The 18,794-nt window shown below is 40.2% G+C and overlaps 1 protein-coding gene across 2 annotated transcripts in view; it reads right to left on the reverse strand.

Annotated features, from left to right (window-relative positions):
* Positions 1–18,794, reverse strand: part of ADAMTS12 (ADAM metallopeptidase with thrombospondin type 1 motif 12) — a 167,624-nt gene that overhangs the window by 70,464 nt on the left and 78,366 nt on the right. For both annotated transcript variants that reach the window (XM_074569924.1, XM_074569923.1), the window contains exons 4-7: positions 8,169–8,365; positions 6,162–6,245; positions 4,310–4,434; positions 2,886–3,035 (exon numbers count right to left, since the gene is read on the reverse strand). In XM_074569924.1, the coding sequence (XP_074426025.1) occupies positions 2,886–3,035; positions 4,310–4,434; positions 6,162–6,245; positions 8,169–8,365 (556 nt within the window). The remainder of the gene's footprint in view (positions 1–2,885; positions 3,036–4,309; positions 4,435–6,161; positions 6,246–8,168; positions 8,366–18,794) is intronic.

Genomic DNA, 18,794 nt, shown 5'->3' on the forward strand with positions numbered 1-18,794 from the left:
AGTCAAAACACTATTGCACAGTTGGGCTGGGAGTCATGGTTTAAACCTCAGGTATGGTTAAGCTGCTAAAGCTAAGAGCTTCCTAGATCGTGGATCCCAGTTACTTCAGACTCGTACACTTTAGCTAAGATCAGGCTTTGCTACACTCTGTCTTACAATCATGTCTCTATTGCTTGTTTCTTCTTAAATCTCTTTTGAGACAGAGATACTGTTTTCCAAATTACCGAACGTTCAGTGAATTAGCCTCCAACCACCAGTCCTTCTTCCTATTTAGCTTTCTTAAACTATGCCTTACAAACAGACCTCCACGGCAGGTCTTCCCAACATGGTTCTCTCCAGCTTTTCTGACTTATTAAGGGATTTCTTTATTCAAAAACTTGTAAAAGTCATGAACATTAAAAATTTCGGGTGGGATTCAGCTGATTAAACACACATGCCTCTACATCATCTCATCGTGAAGCAGATTATCTGAAATAATAATATACAAAGATATTGATACATGAGGATGTTGACACCTACACTGTTAACATCTGATGGTGTCTAAGTCCTTTTATGAAAACGCAGTGAAAACTAACTCAGGTCATGATTCAATCACAGATCAGACAAAGTGAATTCAAACCACTGAAGACTTCGTTTCTGGAAAATGTAATTGTACTATGACTCAAATGTTCCAAAAGCAGGGCATGACTTTGGTCTGAATTAAATTCAGTAATGGGTCATAGCTATAAAAGCAAGTGTGTCCCCTTCTTGACAGGCTCTTTTCCACGAACAGGGTTGACACAGGGGACAGCGAATGTCTAGAAGGACAGTATGGGGAAGAGGTCACTTTCGGCATCGTCCAAGGAATGGGTACATGGCTTTCTTCTCATTTTCTGTTCACCTGTTCTTACAGAGTTCTATTGTGCATATTTGAACTTTTTACCGTACTTACTCTAATCTGGCTTGAGGGAAGGAGGGTTTCATGTTAACAACAAACCCTAGAGTTTTCAGTTTCCTTTGTGGAGACAATTCTGACAGGCACAGCCCTGCACCGCTCCTGCCTCTGAGGAAAGTATAGCAGTACGCTGTCTCGCAGCATCCAAAGTACAGTGAGCTACCAGACACCCAGGCTAGACCAGGAGGTCACACACAGCTCTACCGGGCAGTATCTTCTGATAACTAGCATTAAGGAAAAAAACTCCCTGTCAGCAAGAGGTTGTGGGAACCAAGTAACTAAACCCAAAGCACCCAGATCCAACCGTAATGATTTCAGCGTTATTTACTTATTCTATTTCCTTTCTGGCAACAGAAGGGTTGAATAAAGAAAGGCCAGTTAATGGGTGATAGGATCAATACTTGAGTAATCTTTGTGTCAGATTATTATTATTATAATTCCATAAGGAAATACCAATTCATCCTGACTGGTGGTTGGCTGCATAATGAAAATAATGTGATTGTAGATACAGCAATGAACATGTCACCTAGCCAAGCAACTTGGTCCAGCTGAAAAGGGCAGGCATTATAGCCAAACTGGAACATTCAGGAGATAGACTCTACCCTGGGGAAAACAGCCCAGTGTCAAAACTGATTAAAAAAACCAGATTTTTTTTCAGGTGAGTTTAATAAATGAATTAACCAGCCAAAACACTCGTAGAAATTGGTAATACTAAGAAGTCTAGTTTCAAGCAAAAATATCCAATCATAAAAAAAATTTTATGTATGTCCAAAACTAGATGCCCAGGAACTTTAGTTGACTTGACCTAAGCATATCCATAATAGCAATATTAATATACAGAAGATACCAGTTATTAAGAAATGCCCCAAAGTGACTTTATTTGTTTGTTGGAAAGGAGAACAAAGATTTGATATTTCTCTGAAGTCTGACTGCTTGAATTAAAAATGGTTTCTAGCTAATATGCAATATTGAAATACCTTGATATAATGAAACAGGGATGTTTTATGTAAATTATTTGTACTGATTTGGAGATCATCTAAAGCAATTGCACAGTAATTCAGTATACGGTTGAAAAAATTAGCACGATTAAGTGATAATTCTTTGTAGGTTGATTATTTCACCCTGATTTATTACCCTAGCCGACTCTGTTAAAAGGGGCAGACTGAATAGTTGTAAATATAAGCAAAGGTGTCCTGGTTTCAGCTGGGACAGAGTTAATTTTCTTACTAGAACCTGGTATAGTGCTACGTTTTGGATTTAGGATGAGAATAGTGTTGATAAAACACTAATATTCTAGTTGTTACTAAGCAGCCAAGGACTTTTCAGCTTCTCATACTGGCCTGACAACAAGAAGGTGGGGGGCACCCAAAAAGCTGGGAGGGGAGACAGCCGGGACAGCTGAGCCCAACTGACCAAAGGGATATTCCATGCCATATGACGTCATGCTCAGTGTATAAAGCTGGGGGAAGAAGAAGGAATGGGGGGGATGTTTGGAGTGACAGTTTGTTTTTCCAAGTAACTGTTACGTGTGACGGAGCCCTGCTTTCCTGGAGATGGATGAACACCTGCCTGACAATAGGAAGTGGTGAATTAATTCCTTGTTTTGCTTTGCTTGCACATGCGGCTTTTGCTTTACTTATTAAACTGTCTTTATCTCAACCCATGCGTTTTCCCACTTTTAGTCTTCCAATTCTCTCCCCCATCCCACTGGGGGAGAGTGAGCAAGTGTCTGTGTGGTGCTCACCTGCTGTTTGGGGTTAAACCACAACAAAACCTCAAAGGCTTCAGAATTCCTTTTTTATTCCTTTGCTTAGAAAAAACAAACACAGTTTTGATTCTATTAACAGAGAGTTAACTCACTCCTTGTTTTGTTTCTGTCTGTCAATTTGAGTATTAACGTACAAATAATAAATTAAACTCAGCTGGGTCGCCCCTTCACTTTCAACTATACCTGTGTCCAAGTTCATGAGCAATAGTGAAAGCCAACGGAAGGCCAGAATCTTCATTGATGTTACAGCTTCTGTGAGGTTGACACATGCCCGACAGATGAGACAAACCTAAGGTTTCACACGGACGATTCATGCCAGCACAAATGTCCTTTCTAGAATCACAAAAGAGACGTGCCATTAATAGATCTTAAAACCAACTGTAGAGCATCACTTACATTGGGTGGTAAGTCTCCACTGTGTAATGTATCAGTGCTAATTTGCATTTTAAGCAAAGTATAGTGTTAACTTTTTTACAAATATATATGCAACAATAGCATGCACTCCTTCTGCTACTATGATATACTGCTATAATTTGTAGCCAATATTTATGTTGCTGTAGTGTCTAAATACATACGTTCATTGTCAGCTTGCATAAGAAAACGTTTTAAAACCTCCACCTCTGACAGCATTTTGAGGTATGTTTTATTAAACTCAACCGTAACTCAGTTTCATTCAAGTTAACTATTTGAAGTCCGTTAATTTGGAGAGGTAAACCATGCATCACTGTGAGACTTCTTTTTCTCATTTTAAGATTTGTTGACTCTTTTCTTTACTCCACTATTTGAGGGGTGCGTTTTGGTTGTTTTGGTTTGGTTTATTTGTTAGTTTCTTTTTGTTGTTGTTGTTTTTTTGCCTAACAGACTTTAACTTAAAACTTCTTTTTGCAGACCTTAGACCCAATCTTTTCTCTCAGTTGTGTGACCTCAGACATCACCTTCAAGTTTTCCGTGCCTCCCTTGTTCACATGTAAAAAAATATTTTGTCTCTCATTGAATACGGAGATAATATTCAAAAATCATACACTTTAAAGCTTAAAAATAAATGGCACTGTGTTCACAAAATACTCTTCCATCCTGAGCTGCACCTGTATATTATTACTTCAGGATTTGTCATTATGGAGATGTTCATCTACATGCTGTGTTGTTTTGGTATATTGCCTCAACAAAGAATAGAGAAGTGATTGAGAGGATCAAGTCGGGAAAATAACCTGAGGTCTGCAAATTGGTAACCTCTTGGGATGTACAGATCCCAATTTCCTGACTAAGATGCTTCTCTAATAAAACACCCACACGCATACATACAGTGTTATACTTACTTTGAAAACAAACGGAAAACAATCCCTTTCAAAGGTACAGCTGTTATAACTTTACCCACATATTTTTATAATATAGCTCATATTCTCTTCCTGTGTTAGTGTCAGACACGCTCACACTAGGTGATTTTTGCATTAACACTGTGATTCAGAAACAGCATGTTTTCATCATACCACTTTACTGGGCTCTATGCAGGATGAACTAAATGATGGTATGAGCCTATAAAAACACATCATCACCAAAAAAACCACAACGTAACAACAGCCAGTCACAGCACTGAACTGCCGTCATACCTGGTGAGAAGGACGGCCACATCGTGGTGTGTAGGGTTGACGTCGCTCTTGGGATTGACACTCTTCTGCCATTTGCAGAAGCTGGCTAGTGTCTTATCAGCATGGTGAACTATCTTCAAGCCTTGCTAATGGGCAATGAAGGAAAATATTATTGTAAAGACCACACCACATTGCAATAACATGTCAGTGATGTTAGCTGTGAAGATGGGTAATCTTTGAAATGCAATTGATTATGCTTTTGCCTAAAGCTAGAGACATCATTAGGAGCAATGACATCTATTTATCTAACATGCTGAATATTAAGTTAAAATGTTGACATTTTCATAATTGGTGCAGCTAAAGAAAAAATGAAACGCAGAAATGTACATATTTTTTGGTCTGTGAGATTCATAAGATCCAACACTGAACTGAAACGTTCAAACAAACATTTTATATTCTCTTGAAAGCAAGTTTTCCTTTGCAGAGAAGGTAAAGACTAAGTAACATGGGACTTCATGCTGAAGTTTGTCACTCAATGTTATGTGAACAATGTCATGCTCAGGGAACATTTAGGCTTCTAAGGGTGTATTTCTTTCACAATATTTTTCGATTCCAAAGAGAAACAATGCAGTCATAGATGTTTCTTCCACATCTTATTATTATACAGTATACATGCGAGTTACTGAAATTTCTTCTGAAATAGAAAGTATGCAAAATAAATTCATTCAAAAGCAGATTTTCTCATTTCTGGTTTGGGCATTCACTGTACCTTGTCTCAGTTACTCTATTTAAGAAAAGTGAACTTTTTACAAAGCGTCTAAATAACATTGTTACCAGACAGTAATTTCTGGGCAACTTAAAATCAAATTTAGAAAGATACCCAATACTGCTGCTTCCAACATTGCCATGCTCAACTGAACAGGAATCCATGGTTTATTATCAAAAAAGCACAGAAATTTAGCAAGTAAACTTTACTGGAGGTCATCATGGACTTAAGGTCCTAATTGTCCTGTTAAGATGAGAACCACAGTTTTTGGCCTGCATGCTCTTACACTGAGGCTTATAAGGATAGAATCTAGTCTAACAGTTATTTGAGAAGACCCAGCCTGGCCCCATGGGTTGGTTCACTGTCTTCTACAGTACTGGGACCATCTGGCCTGTGGTCATAAATCATAATGATTTATCATATGATTCTACGATAAGCCACTGAGAAAATCCCCTTACTGTGTTCCTGCAGCCAGAGCAAGCCATGTCATGCATGGTGTTTTAAAAACTATAAAATGATGACAATCAGCGTGTATTTAAGCATGTAGCAACATATTTATGGATGAGAGACACTGGAACCTACCAATATATAGCTAGTTTACAGCAATTAGCATCTACTTAGTCCTCATTTTTTCTGTTTTGAAAGAAATCTAAAAAGCTAAATGTGTGTTTGAGCTACACAATAACAGATTTACTTCTTCAGAGACCTCCAAATAATCTAGCATTGCACTTTTTAATACATTTCAGGTAATTCTACGTAATTAGATTATGAGTGAAGATGCACACATTAATTTCTGTTTCTCATCTAGTCTTCCTTGGCATCCCATGTTCTTTTGACAGCGGGGAGATTCCATTTCCCTATTCTTAATCTGCCTGTTTTAATTACATTTTCCTTGGCAATTTTTTGCAGAAATACCTGAAGTCATCAGCTAAATATTTTGCTATCCAGGGCAGCATTTATTCTAAAAACAGACATACCAAAGATTATTAGAAGAGTAAAATGAGCACATTATTTTAAGCAAATAAACCCTCCTCTCCATAATTATGGCTCAATGCATTAAAATCCCAAGTTTTATAAGTGACATTCTGAGGAAAATAAAAACCTTACCTCCTCCTCCTCAAAGAGGATGAGCCGGACCAGCACAATGTGAATTGCATTGCCAATGCTTGGATCATGGAACAACCCTGTGACCTGTGCCAGAGCCAGGAGGTATGAGATTAACTGATTCCTCTATAGAAGAACAGGACTTTAGAGAGAAAATACGACATTTACTTCAAGCACACTGTTCGTCTTGGGATGGGGGTGTTGTTTTGTTTTTTAAATCCTCAATGCACTTCATTGAAAGTCTACTGAAATGCAACAAATGTTAGAACTGCAAAGGGCACAAATCTTACCGCAAAGGGCAGCTCTGCCAAATGAGTGATGATACAGGATTTGGCAAAAGTTACTAAACTAAAGAGCAAAAGCACAAGATTACAGAAGATTATTTTATGTCCATTTCCCTTTCAAGAACTGCAGAGTTCTTGAAAAACACAAGCAGAAAAGAACACAACATCTAGAGTGACGTATCACTGATGGAGAGATCCACTCAGTGTGCAAAAAAACCAGCACATCAAATCATCCAGTTTTGATTTGACAGCAATCAGCTTCTACCACAACAAAGCAAAAATTAGTCAGTACTAGGCAAAGAGAAATCAGTTAAATGATAGACACTTGTGTTTTCACAGCACAAAGAGGATGATAAGAACAAAAGCAAAGATAATGAATCCATTCAAAAAAATCCAAATAAAAAAAGAGTAAGAATTGAACTTGGCAAAAGTTTGACCCCAATAACATGTCATAGACATCATATGACATCAGCAGTAGATAGTCATAATCTATCTATATGTGGGCTATGCCATGTATCACAAGAAATATGAATGGACTGGTACGGATTGGATGTGAATGGTTTGGGTCAAAACTGTCTTGGAGAAGACCACTAAAGAGAAATTACCAAATTGAAGTGGAAATTGTGTTTGCAATGGTCTGATTTTGATATGGGTGTTTTTCAAGGTATTAGACTGAAAGCTGAATCATTGTGAGTAACCCTAACATCTCAGGTACATACATACCGCAGAAAAAATGTTAAGACTTGTTTGTTCATGAATCTGATCATGACAGGATTTTATTCCACATATTTTCCCTGCGTGGACAAAACCTCACGTGCTCAAATCATCTTTGTGTCTGTTTAATCAGGCTAACTGCCTGAGTAGCTAGCCAGACTGCTTGGGGCACAGTCAGGAACATACTGTATAAACATAAGGGACAGACTGGTTACCATGGCTAGAATTACACTGTGATTAATTTCACATATATTACACATGTACCACGATAACAACGTACAAGACATTCTCAACAGACTCTCCAAGGTCAATATCTACCGTGATACAGATAGTGACAGAAGATGTATCTGTAGGCAGTCTCATGAAACTCTATTCCTTTTTCCCAGATTACATTTTGAAACTTGACACACAGGAAAACATTGAAAGTTAAATTTTTCTTTATTTTGCAATGTGGACTTTGTATTATAGGCAGGATACTTATTGGGAAAAACAGTTGTATTGGTTTTAACTGGGACAGAGTTAATTTTTTTCATAATAGCTCATACAGTGCTGTTTGGATTTGTGACCAAAACAGTAATACACTGATATTTTAGCTCTTGCTAAATTACTACAATTTCAGTGGGGTCCTGTGTGCCTTTCTCATCCACAGACATAGGAACGAATCCATATACTTAAAACTGTAGAATTTCTCTCTGCTGCTATAGCCACCAACCTGAAATCACCAATAAGCAACAGGTTCCAGGGGAAACAGGGCATTTCAGTGGAAAGAAAATTACTGCTAGCATTTATAGCTATGAAACTTCTCTCACTTAAAATCCAGAGAAAAATTATGCTTCTGCAAAATATAAGGTAAAAAATGCTTTAAAATACAGAGTTTCAATGAATATATATGAATGATAGGACATTTCTGTCAGAGAACAATGTTACAGACTTGTTTCTAGGTGATCAATAACATAATGAAGTTAAAATTTGCTTCATTCACATATCTAAAAAAGGGAAAAATTGTACATACCATATTCATTATAGTGAGGATATATGATTCCACATGGTGACTTCCATGATATTCAACCATCTTACTGTCTGCAACCACAAGCGTCTCCACCCATCGCTCCTTGCTAACAGAGCGTCGAGAAACCTTTCTGACAGCCATTTGGTTTTCTTGCCATCTCTCCCTCCGATGCTGCTGCTGTTTGAAAAAGCTGAGGGTATCTGGAAGAGTGAGAAGCATTGTTGACTAGACAAAATTTTCAAGCTTGATTTGAAGTGTGTGGCTGTAACGCTTGCAGACAGAACGTCGGTATCACAGAATCACAAGATGATATAGGTTGGAAGGGACTTCTGGCTGCCACCAACCTGACCCCAAGCAGAACCAAGTCCAAAGGGACACCAGCCTGCTGAGGACCCCGTCCAGTAAAGTTCTGAATACCCAACCCTGGATGGATTAAACATCCATCCAAAAGTTACCCCTACTCCAACACCAGGGATTACGGTGCAAGACAGAGCCAAGCTAAAAAAAATGAATTGAGAATGTCATTTTCAAGGAATTTCTCTTCTGCAGTTTTGCTCCAAACTCTCTAATGACACCAGTTCATAGCTTAAGATAAGGGACCTGCTTTCTCCACACGCAGCTCTTACTCTCAGCAGGATGGCACATTAAGCCCAAGTGCTTTGGCACATCCATGAACCATTTGTTCTGTGCATGGAAAATATTCCCAAAGAGTGGGAATGCTCCACCAGTAGGTGTCACCTAAATACCAGCCAGGCAGACCTTCGGGCTCCTCAGCAGCTGTCATCTTGTCTGACTGACAGGCAAGACTTGCTTAGAGCTTCCCCCATAATTCGGGGACCTATGTATCTAAGTCCTTTCAGGAAAGCGTGTTTGCTCTGTTGTGAGCAACCTTGCACTGAGCTCAGTGGGGCTAATTCCACTCATTCTAGCTTTGAAGGCCAGCTGACTTGTGTTACCGGGAAAATATCGGGAATGTAAATACCCCTCGGCCTGAAAAAGAAGTGAGAGATGCCATTTTGACAGCAATTGGTGGTAGTTTTCCAGCCTCAAAGCCAAAGAAACACTTCTACAGTGCTGGGATTCCCTTAGCCCTAGGAAGGATCAGGAGCACCGGTTGCTATTACAGATACTGCAATAGTTCCTTGGCATCTCATTCATGGAAGAGGATGTCCTTATTCCAGACGGGCCAAATTCACAGGCCAGAATGACAGCTCCTGCCTCAAAGTGCTTACAGCCTGCCCAGTATAAGCCCCACTACTGTGGGGCAGGGGACAGTTATCCAGCATTACCTCCATCTCCCAACTTCTAAGTGTTGAGGGGAACCAGTGTTGAGGTTACACAGACTACTCTTCCCTTGAAAAATGGATGACCTGGCAGCTAGGTCCCAAATCTTGTGCTCACGCACGCAGAAGATCTGTTATGCCTTTGTCATGAGCGCACTGTTTGCCCTTTAGAAGACCTAAGTTCAGCCAGAATGTATCATGGTGTCTTGCTTGTATACAAAATGTGGCAGCATTGCACTATTAATGGTGTGTTTAATACATCTTCTAGCGTAAAAGGTGATCAATAACTTGGTTTATCGTATATGTGCAACAGAAGATGCATGTGTTTTTAGAAATGGGTTCTTTGAGGTCAGTCCAAAAGACGCCTGGAGAAAGAAATGCTGGTACTGGTGACACATAATGTATAAAATTGAAATATCATCACATTAATAATCAAAACTACACCAGCCACATTACACATTCAGAACTGAGTTGCAGTGCACAGCAGCTCCATTAGTTGGCACACGCCGTGACCAGTTAGCCCTGCATTGCAGTACCAGTTCAGGATTTCAGCCAGCACCAGGCACATACCACTGAGAAGCCCAGAAACCTACAAACCTACCCCAGGTTCATCCTGCTAGACCGATACCTGTACCCCTCTGAACTACCATTTAAAGTATACTGTACAAAGCTGAATTAATATGCGAAGCAGCATGTCACGTATTTGATGTTGCAGATTTCGAATATAATAAATAAATAAATAAATAAAATTAGTTGTAAGTAGATTTCTTTTTGCATGAACTTGGCATTTACATTTTAAAAGATGCTGAAAATACTACTTGTGAAGGATAAAGAACTGTAAAAATTTTGACCTGTGTGGCAAGGCAAACAGCATAAAAATATACTCGAATGTAAGATAAGTTTGAATAAATGTAAATAAATTCCAATGGACATGTAAGCTTCTGATTTTTACTATCCATACACTGTTACAATAAAAAGCCCAAGAATATCCATTTCCTTTGTGCTTACCAACCCATATAGAATCATAAAATCATAGAATCTTCATGGTTGGAAAGGACCTTTGAGATCATCGAGTCCAACCATACACACCCACACAAAAAAAAAAAACACCCAATACAAACAACCAACCTACAATCTCTGCCACTAGAGCATGCCCTGAAGTGCCACATCTAGACATTTCTTAAACACCTCTAGGGATGGTGACTCAACCCCCTCCCTGGGCAGGCTGTTCCAGTGCCTGACCACTCTTTCAGTAAAGTAATTCTTCCCAATATGTAATCTAAACCTCCCCTGCTGCAACTTCACACCATTTCCTCTGGTCCTGTCTGGTCCTGTCATTATTCACTTGGGAGAAGAGGCCAACACCCAAGTGATATCACTTGCCAGTGTCATCTTGTGCACACACACAAGCAGACTCTGTCCTGTAGATATGTCTACCAGTAAAAAAAGTTAGTCAGTAAAGGAAGTTGCCTTCCCACCAAGCCAAGGGACTCAAAGAAAGGCACATGTTTTTGTATCTTAACCTTGAAGAATGAGCTGCATGGAAAAACAGCTTGTCTACATGGAAGAATATAACTTGTGAGTAAAGACAAAGAAAAGAGAGTGGGTGGTTTATTTAGTTTTGTTTGTTTGGGGTTTGGTGAGTTTCGCTGTGAGAGAAGGGAAATGGACTACTACTGCTATAACCTCTACCCTAACACCACTAACGCAGGCTGCAGCATCGCTCCTGCTGATTCCCTCAATCTTGGTTCAGTTACTGCAACAGCCACCTCTATCAGGGGCTATTTCTCAGCTGCATTCATTAGTCTCTCCTGTACATTTGCATGGCTTTCGGTATTCTTCTTTCTATGAAGCAGTTCTCAATATCTATATTTTAAGGGTTTTGTTCTGAGAAAAACCTTCCCCACACCTGTCTGAACAAAAGTTCTGTTCAGGCTGCTGGTTAAGTGATTGTTTATGGCCAAATAAAACATCACACCAGCTGTCAGGCTTTGTATTTACCTCTAGCAAAGATGTGTTTTTATTGTAAGGACAGGTGATAGCATTGAATGTAAAAATGTTTAAAGCCATAGTCTGCAATGGTGAGCAACCCTCAGGGAAAAGTCTGGAGTCTTGGTTAAGCATGAGGCTATGTACCGCGGGAAAATCTCAGAAGAGATTCAAGTTGCGCAAATTAACGCCAGGTAGCAAGGTGATTTTGCAGACAAAACCCTCTCCTCAGTGACTGATCCCCCCCAGTGCAGGGATCTAACCTGGAAGGGCGATGTCTAAGGACCTGACCTCTGCTGTGTTAAGTCTCCTGGCAACTTTTTTACTTAGATGAAGCAGAGAGGGAGAATGTCTTGGAGCTACACTAACATACAGGTAGCTATAAAGTATGGTTCTACTTCTGCTTTTATGACTCTCCAAACAATGATTGTCTCTGTTCAGCTTTTCATTCTGAAGTAAAATAATCTCACCGCACTTTTACCTTAAATTAGCGAAGTGTTGGAAGTGATTTCCCATTTGCTGAGAACCGAGGTGCCCTGTTGCCCAGGAATGGAAACCTTGACCAGCAACCCACCAGTTCAGGAATAGCCAAGAAGTGATGGAGGGTTTGAGACCCAGTAACATACAGTGCTGTCTGAGAAAAGCCTGTCTCGCCATGCTCCTCCACCATCACTGCTGAGCAGAGCACACTCCACAAGTAGCAGAAGAGAGAAAGGGAGTACTTGAACCCTGAGGGTTTCCATGCATTTTTGAGAAAGATGTAACACAGGTAGGTATAGTGCTGGAGTCCTTAGGAACAGAAATGAAGGTAGCGCTAAAAGGATACCCAGGATATTCTAAGACTAAATAAAAAGAAGGTTGGCAAGAGATTCAGCTAACAAACTGCGTGAAAGACAAGAAGCAATACTCAGAAGCTTCTCTCTGTTGTGGGAGATAATTTTGCAGATGCGAGGCTTTTACTAGAAAACCTGAATCTGCCAAATGAGTCACAAACTATGTTTCGTAAGTTGTAAGTGATATCCAGCCATATCACTGCATAACCAGAAGGAATGGTGTAGATGACAACATTTAGTCATCTTCTAGTTAGAAATGGTAGATGAATTTCAGCAAAATGGTTGGTTTTTAAAATCAAAATCCAAATTGCTTTTAGTGAAAAATAAAAACGTCCCCTGAAACTATCTATACAAATCCTACCTGACTAACTCAACAACATATAGGACCCTTAACTCTCATGGCTGCATGGCTTCTGTGTAGGAAAGAAGAGTTATATTCTGTCTTTTAGCAAACCACTTTCATCTTTCATTGGGTGGCAACAGAACTATACCATTATTTGCCAATCCCTAATATGAAAGAACTTTCAATAGTCTCACTACAAAAAACGTTTTAGTTCTTCACTTAAAACAACTCATCCACTCAAAATGTTGCTTGATGAGGGTTTTTTCTTAATTTCCGCTTTTTTTCCCCGGAAATGCTGTTATTGAGCTGATATGACTCACCTCACTTAAAGGCATTATGTGAGATTTCTACATCAAAGGCCTTTTTTCCACCTTTGTTTCCTGCAGGTGTTGCTCAAGGAAGAGTAAAGCACACAGTGCAAGATAAGAGGACCTCAAAGTGCTAACTGCCCAGAGCCACCTTTCAACACCTTTGGAGATACACAGGGCTCTGAGGAAGCAAGGTGAAAATGTCTGGAAATTCCCAGAAGAGGAGAATGCAGCCTACGACTGAAGGCTGCCAGACAAAATATGGAAGTACCGATTTATGCCTTCACTTCCTATCCTCACCTCCTTTCTCTTTGGGCAAGAGCTTTCATTTTTACCACACTGTATTATTCACAGTCAAAATGGTATGTTCTCCAGATAGGAGGTTTGAATGATGCTAGGGATGATAGACTAATTAATCTCACACTGTTCAGAACTTGCTACATTATGATTTTTCTTATAACGTTCACTTTGTCTTTGTTTTAAGATGTGCCTTTAGTTTAAGTATTAACAAAAAGACTACATTTTTGGGGTGAGTTCTTCAACAGGTCAATAAACTCTGTCGAAATAGAGGGGAAATTAATAAACATATGAAATCATCATTAATAACATTAACCTAGCACTAAAAAGTATACAGAAGTCCAACCATAGACTAAATAAAGGAAAGGCTAAGGAGTGACTCAGATAATAAGAATTAAAAGGATAGTAAGGCAGAAAAAATCAACAGTTTTCTGAAAAGTGATTACTACCCCATCAGCTTTGGGCTAGATCTAGTAAGGGACTTGGGATTTCCCAGGACAGTGCTCTAACCATCACACTTCTCAATAAAGAAAGTGGGACCTTCTCCTCTTTCACTCATGATGGAGGAGAGCAACTCTAATATTTACAAAACTCAAACACAGTAAGTGAACCTCTTCCCCTATTCTAACTATCTCTGCTGAAATAAATATGACAGCTATCTAGAAAAGCTCAGTGAAACCAAATACACTACAAATTTTGTACACATAGTATCTTCTTATACATACAACTGTGGTTACAAATATCCATAACAAAACTAAGCCAGGATGCTGACAATGTGAGAGTAAAGGCTCACATCCTACACGGAAAAACTGTTGTAAAACAAGGAAGAAAGGATGTGAATTTAAAACAGAATGGGTAACCAAACCAGCTTTTTTCCTAGGCATTTCTGAAACAGTCTAAGCTAAATCACACAAATGCTTTCTGAGTGTGAAGCAGTGTTCACACAGGAAACTACTACAGCTATTTAATCACGTACTTCCCCATGTTGACAACCCCCAAGTCACAACAAAAACAAGCACAGAGAAAGAAAGCTTGCAACTTTGCAGGCTTTGTTTAACTTTAACATTCCTGCTGTCAAAAACATGAAGTATCAAACAGTGGAGTCACAACCACTCTAATGCAGAATGAAGCTGAAATTGGACCGGTGTTGACTGATGCACTTAATTAGATACTGCTGCTGAGTGTGCCTGCCCCTCATTAGTACTTACGCTGGGAAGGATGGAATGATAAATGTTCTGGGCCACTGACATCAGGAGGTACATAGAGAACAACATCATGGGAAACAGCTATGCCTGGAGTTGCCTACATTCTGCAACCACGATTTTCCTTCTGCCTGAATGTTCTAATTTTTTTTCCCAGGGATTAAACCCAAGTCAATAAGGGACAATAAAAATTATTTTTTAATTGAAACAGGCTGCCCAGGGAAGTGCTCGAGTGGTATTTAAAAGACATTTGAAAGTTATGTAAAAAGACATGTAGACTTGGCACTTAGGGACATGATTTAGTGGTGGACTTGGGAGTGCTAGGTTAATGGTTGGACTCGATGATCTTAAGGGTCTTTTCCAACCTAAATGATTCTATGACTCTGCTCCCTAAGGTTGCATGCTGCGGGTAAGTTTGTGTAGGCATTACAGAATTCAGCAGTGAAAGCAAGCGCTGAAACTCTTGAAGGATACATATTTTGTGGAGCTTCTTGGACACATGGACAGGAAGACAGTTATGAACCACAGGATCCAGAAACTGGCAGCACAAGTCTCTGGAGTGCCCATTAGTTCTTTGGAGTTAATTAAGTGATTTCCACTAATTGCAGGGTGTCCTAATGTCATGGTTTTGGTCAAATTGGCCAATGGCCAGTGACAGATGCTCCCCCCCAGCCTCTCGTACAAAGAAGGAGGAGAGATAAAGAGAGATTTATGAGTTTAGAAGAAACTAAACTACTTTAATGGAATATTAATAATAAAATAAAAAGGAAATAATAAAATAGGTACAGTATATACAAAACTGTATCAAGCTCCCATGATGATGTCACCGGCAGGCACTGGGGAAGTCCCAGACTGAACTCAGCGACGGGCGGGAACTGGATTCCACAGCTGGAGTCAGGGACACACGGATGGGGGTCAAAGGCAGATGAACAGACAGGGTCCTCCTCAGACATCAGACATTGAAGAAAGAGACCTGACCCTTTGATCCCTCAGCTCTTATACTGAGCGTGATGCAGATGGGATGGAATACCTCCGTTGGTCAGTTTTGGGTCACCTGTCCCATTTGCTCCTCCCTGCAGGTGGGACCCCTCTACAATTTTCTGCTTCCGACCTTCCAATGGCGCAAATAATGAAATTAGCTGACCTTGGTTATTATAAGTATGAGCAAGAGCCTTTCTGCTTACCATTCCTTGGCACAAACTGTCTTATCACTCTGAGAACAAACCATTTTCAGCACAACATGCTGTTAATTTCAGAGAGTTAGAAGAGGTCTAGCTAAGAAATAAAATTACTGAACAGAAAGTTGGTTCTGTTTTACCTCAAACAAGGACACCTAATGCCAAGCTTCAAGAATTGGTGAGAACGTAGGAATAGTGGACAGAGAGTATCAATGCAAGGAAAGGCGCCATAAAAAAGCAAAATGATGCTGGAAGAGGTAAAGGACAAGAAAGAACTACTAAGGGTTGTAATTCCAATGATTTGGGCAGTGTGAGTGGTTTAGACGGAAGGTTTGCTCTTTCCACATGGCTGGTACAAGAGTGCAATGTTCTTTTCAAGCTGTACAGATTGCAACCAGCCACTACTGGGACTTGAGAAGTAGCTAAAACAAGCCTCCACCTCCTGGGCTTTAACAAGGGACAGGGACTGAGGAGAACCATTCCTCTTGGGCAAGTCATTAAGGCAGCTTATGTACCCACAGTTATACATTTACATTCACAATACCAACTGCATCTAAAACTGGTGAACATTAGCAGTCTCTTCAAGAAAGAATGACTGAGAATGATCACATTTGATTCAGGGATTGTAAGTAAACTGGTGCATTTCCCTGCGCAAACATTTTACTTCAGAAATGTGCAGCTCCTCTTTTATCAGACGCCAAATTCTGCATGGTAGACATAGCTATCAATGTCCTAAAACAAAGAAACATTTTTTTCTGTTCCCCAACAGAACCACAAGCTGAAGTACAGCAAAGAAGGCAGGTATGTCAGCACAATTCTCTCCCCCAGTCCATAACATATGCTTCCTTCCGTACTGGTCCATCCTCCAGCCAGGGTATAAGTTTCCTGTGGTTTGACCAGGGACAAACAGCTGCAGAGCAGAAGGGGAGGGTTTGGGATTCCCCTTGAGGCCTCTCTTCCCACTGGCTGTCTTGCTCAGCTCTCTGCAAACACCTCAAGATTTCCCCGCACCTCCCCAGAGAGGACAGACTGCTGCTCTGTACACTCGAGATGCTCAGATTGGCTTTTTCAGTCTTGCAACAACTGAGGAGGGACTCCCTCCACACAGATACCGTTCGCAAAATCCTCCTGGTACTATAATCATCCCCACAAAACCAATGTGCCCAGCACAATTTTGCCTGTTTATGCTCCCCCACGCAGAATCAGAAATGTTGGGTGGGTTTAAAAGCCTCCTCTAGGTCCCCAAGAGCCAACCTGTGTACCACAGGAACTCCTCTCTGGCTCATCATTTCCCTTCATTAAACAGCAAAACCAGCCGCTCGCACCTCTCTGTGCTTGCAAATGATTAGTGCAGAACCAGCTGGGACCAGCTGCTCCCGTCTCCTCTTGCAGAGGAACAGGAAGTCAGAGGCAAACGGAGACAGGCAGCGCAGAGCACCCGCGAGATGCCACCACTCCCATGTTGACCCAGCCTGTTGGGTGGTCCCAAAACAGGATGCTGCTTCCCCGTGGGCTGCAACACAAAGAAACTTCCAAGTTAACAAGTCTCACCCGCACCAAGAGACTTCCAAGTTAACAGGAACTGAATCTCAGCCGTTTGATTTGCAACTCCCTGTGAAAAGCACGGTTACTGAACTAAAGATATTTCATGTCACCCACCTCTGTCCTCCTGCCTGGCCCCAATCTCTTTGCGTTTTTCTGTGCCTGTTGCCCTAACTGCACCTCTTCCCGAAACAACAAATAGCTGCTCTGAGGCAATCTGTTGTAGTTAAGCAAGGAGTTTCATGTTTTCTCTATAAAGCTTGCTGTCATGAGGAGGGCTCAGAGTCTAAATAGGCTCTGTAAACAATATTCCATAATAATTGACTGTCTCTAGCTCCCAAGTAACATTGTATGTTAAAAACACTCAGCAAATTTGCTCTTCATTATCTCCATTGACTTCTGGAAGTAAATGGCAGTTCTTTCCATCTCAGCTATTATTACTTAAAAATAGTAAGTTTACAGGATTTTTTGCCCTTGGGCAATACTACCAGTACACTGGAACTCTACCTTATAGATAATAATCTCACTGTTTTCTACACACAGCACTTTAAAAGACATTACATTTCACCTCTCTTTATAATTCTAGTATTTACTTCTTTCACTCCCAGGCAAAAAGAGAACAAAAACTGAAGGTGTTTGTGTGATAACAGCTTAGGAAAAATGTGGCAAAAGGCTAAACTTAGCAATAGCATCCATATAGCTCATTTTTATTATTTAACTAGTCTTAACTATTGAAGTTGATGCCCTTAAGTTACAAACTGTCTGAAGTGTTCTGTAGCGGTGTTTCTTGACCACTGATGATCTGGAAAGCATCTACAAGACACTTCAAGAAATTAACATTTCTACACATATGAGCAAGCCAACAAAATAAGAGCCACAAATGATCACTCAAAGTTTAGTAAATTTTTAGCTGGACATAAATGAAAACTGTACAAAATACTCATTTTTTTTCTCACCCAAACCAACTGATCCTGCAACTAAAAAAAAAGGCTCAGAAACACAACATTCTGTAACAGTGTTTAGTAATGACTGGTATTCTTGCCTTGCTATGAGTTAGCAGGGACAGGAATCATCCAAAAAACTACTACAGCATTCCTTTCTGACATCACTACAACGTTTAACTGGTTGTCTCTGTGGTTGTAGATGCAAGTGACTGAGAAAGTGCTATTCTGACATATGAACACCATCCAGAGCTGCAAGAAGATTTTCAGTCTGATATTTCTGTCACCAAAAATGCAGAGTCAGGTCAATCGAAACTATTCACAAATTAATGTTGATACCTTAAAATTAATTCAGTCACAGAAACACCACAAAAGTCAAATGAACAACACCCTGGTCATGCCTCAGCAGCTGCAAGCAGAAATCACTCCTGAAAACGAACTTCCGTATTTCCATATGGAGAAGCAATCATCATATACTCCTATTTGATTTTTATATTTTGGAGTGACGAGAAAGTCCACTACTCTAATACAACTGGCTTATTCGTACTTGACGCTCAGCTATAAAAGACTGACATCTCTGGCTCTCTGTGAATGGCATCCTTACCTTTCTATGCCATCCTTGCTAGCAGAGCTCAGCAGTCTCGCTGTCCCAAGAGAGATGCTCTGCCGGGGCACAGGGAACCCACCACTAACTTGGTTCTTCTCCAGGTGAT

This window comes from Larus michahellis, chromosome Z (assembly GCF_964199755.1).
Source record: "Larus michahellis chromosome Z, bLarMic1.1, whole genome shotgun sequence".
In the NCBI taxonomy this organism is placed as follows: Eukaryota; Metazoa; Chordata; class Aves; order Charadriiformes; family Laridae; genus Larus; species Larus michahellis.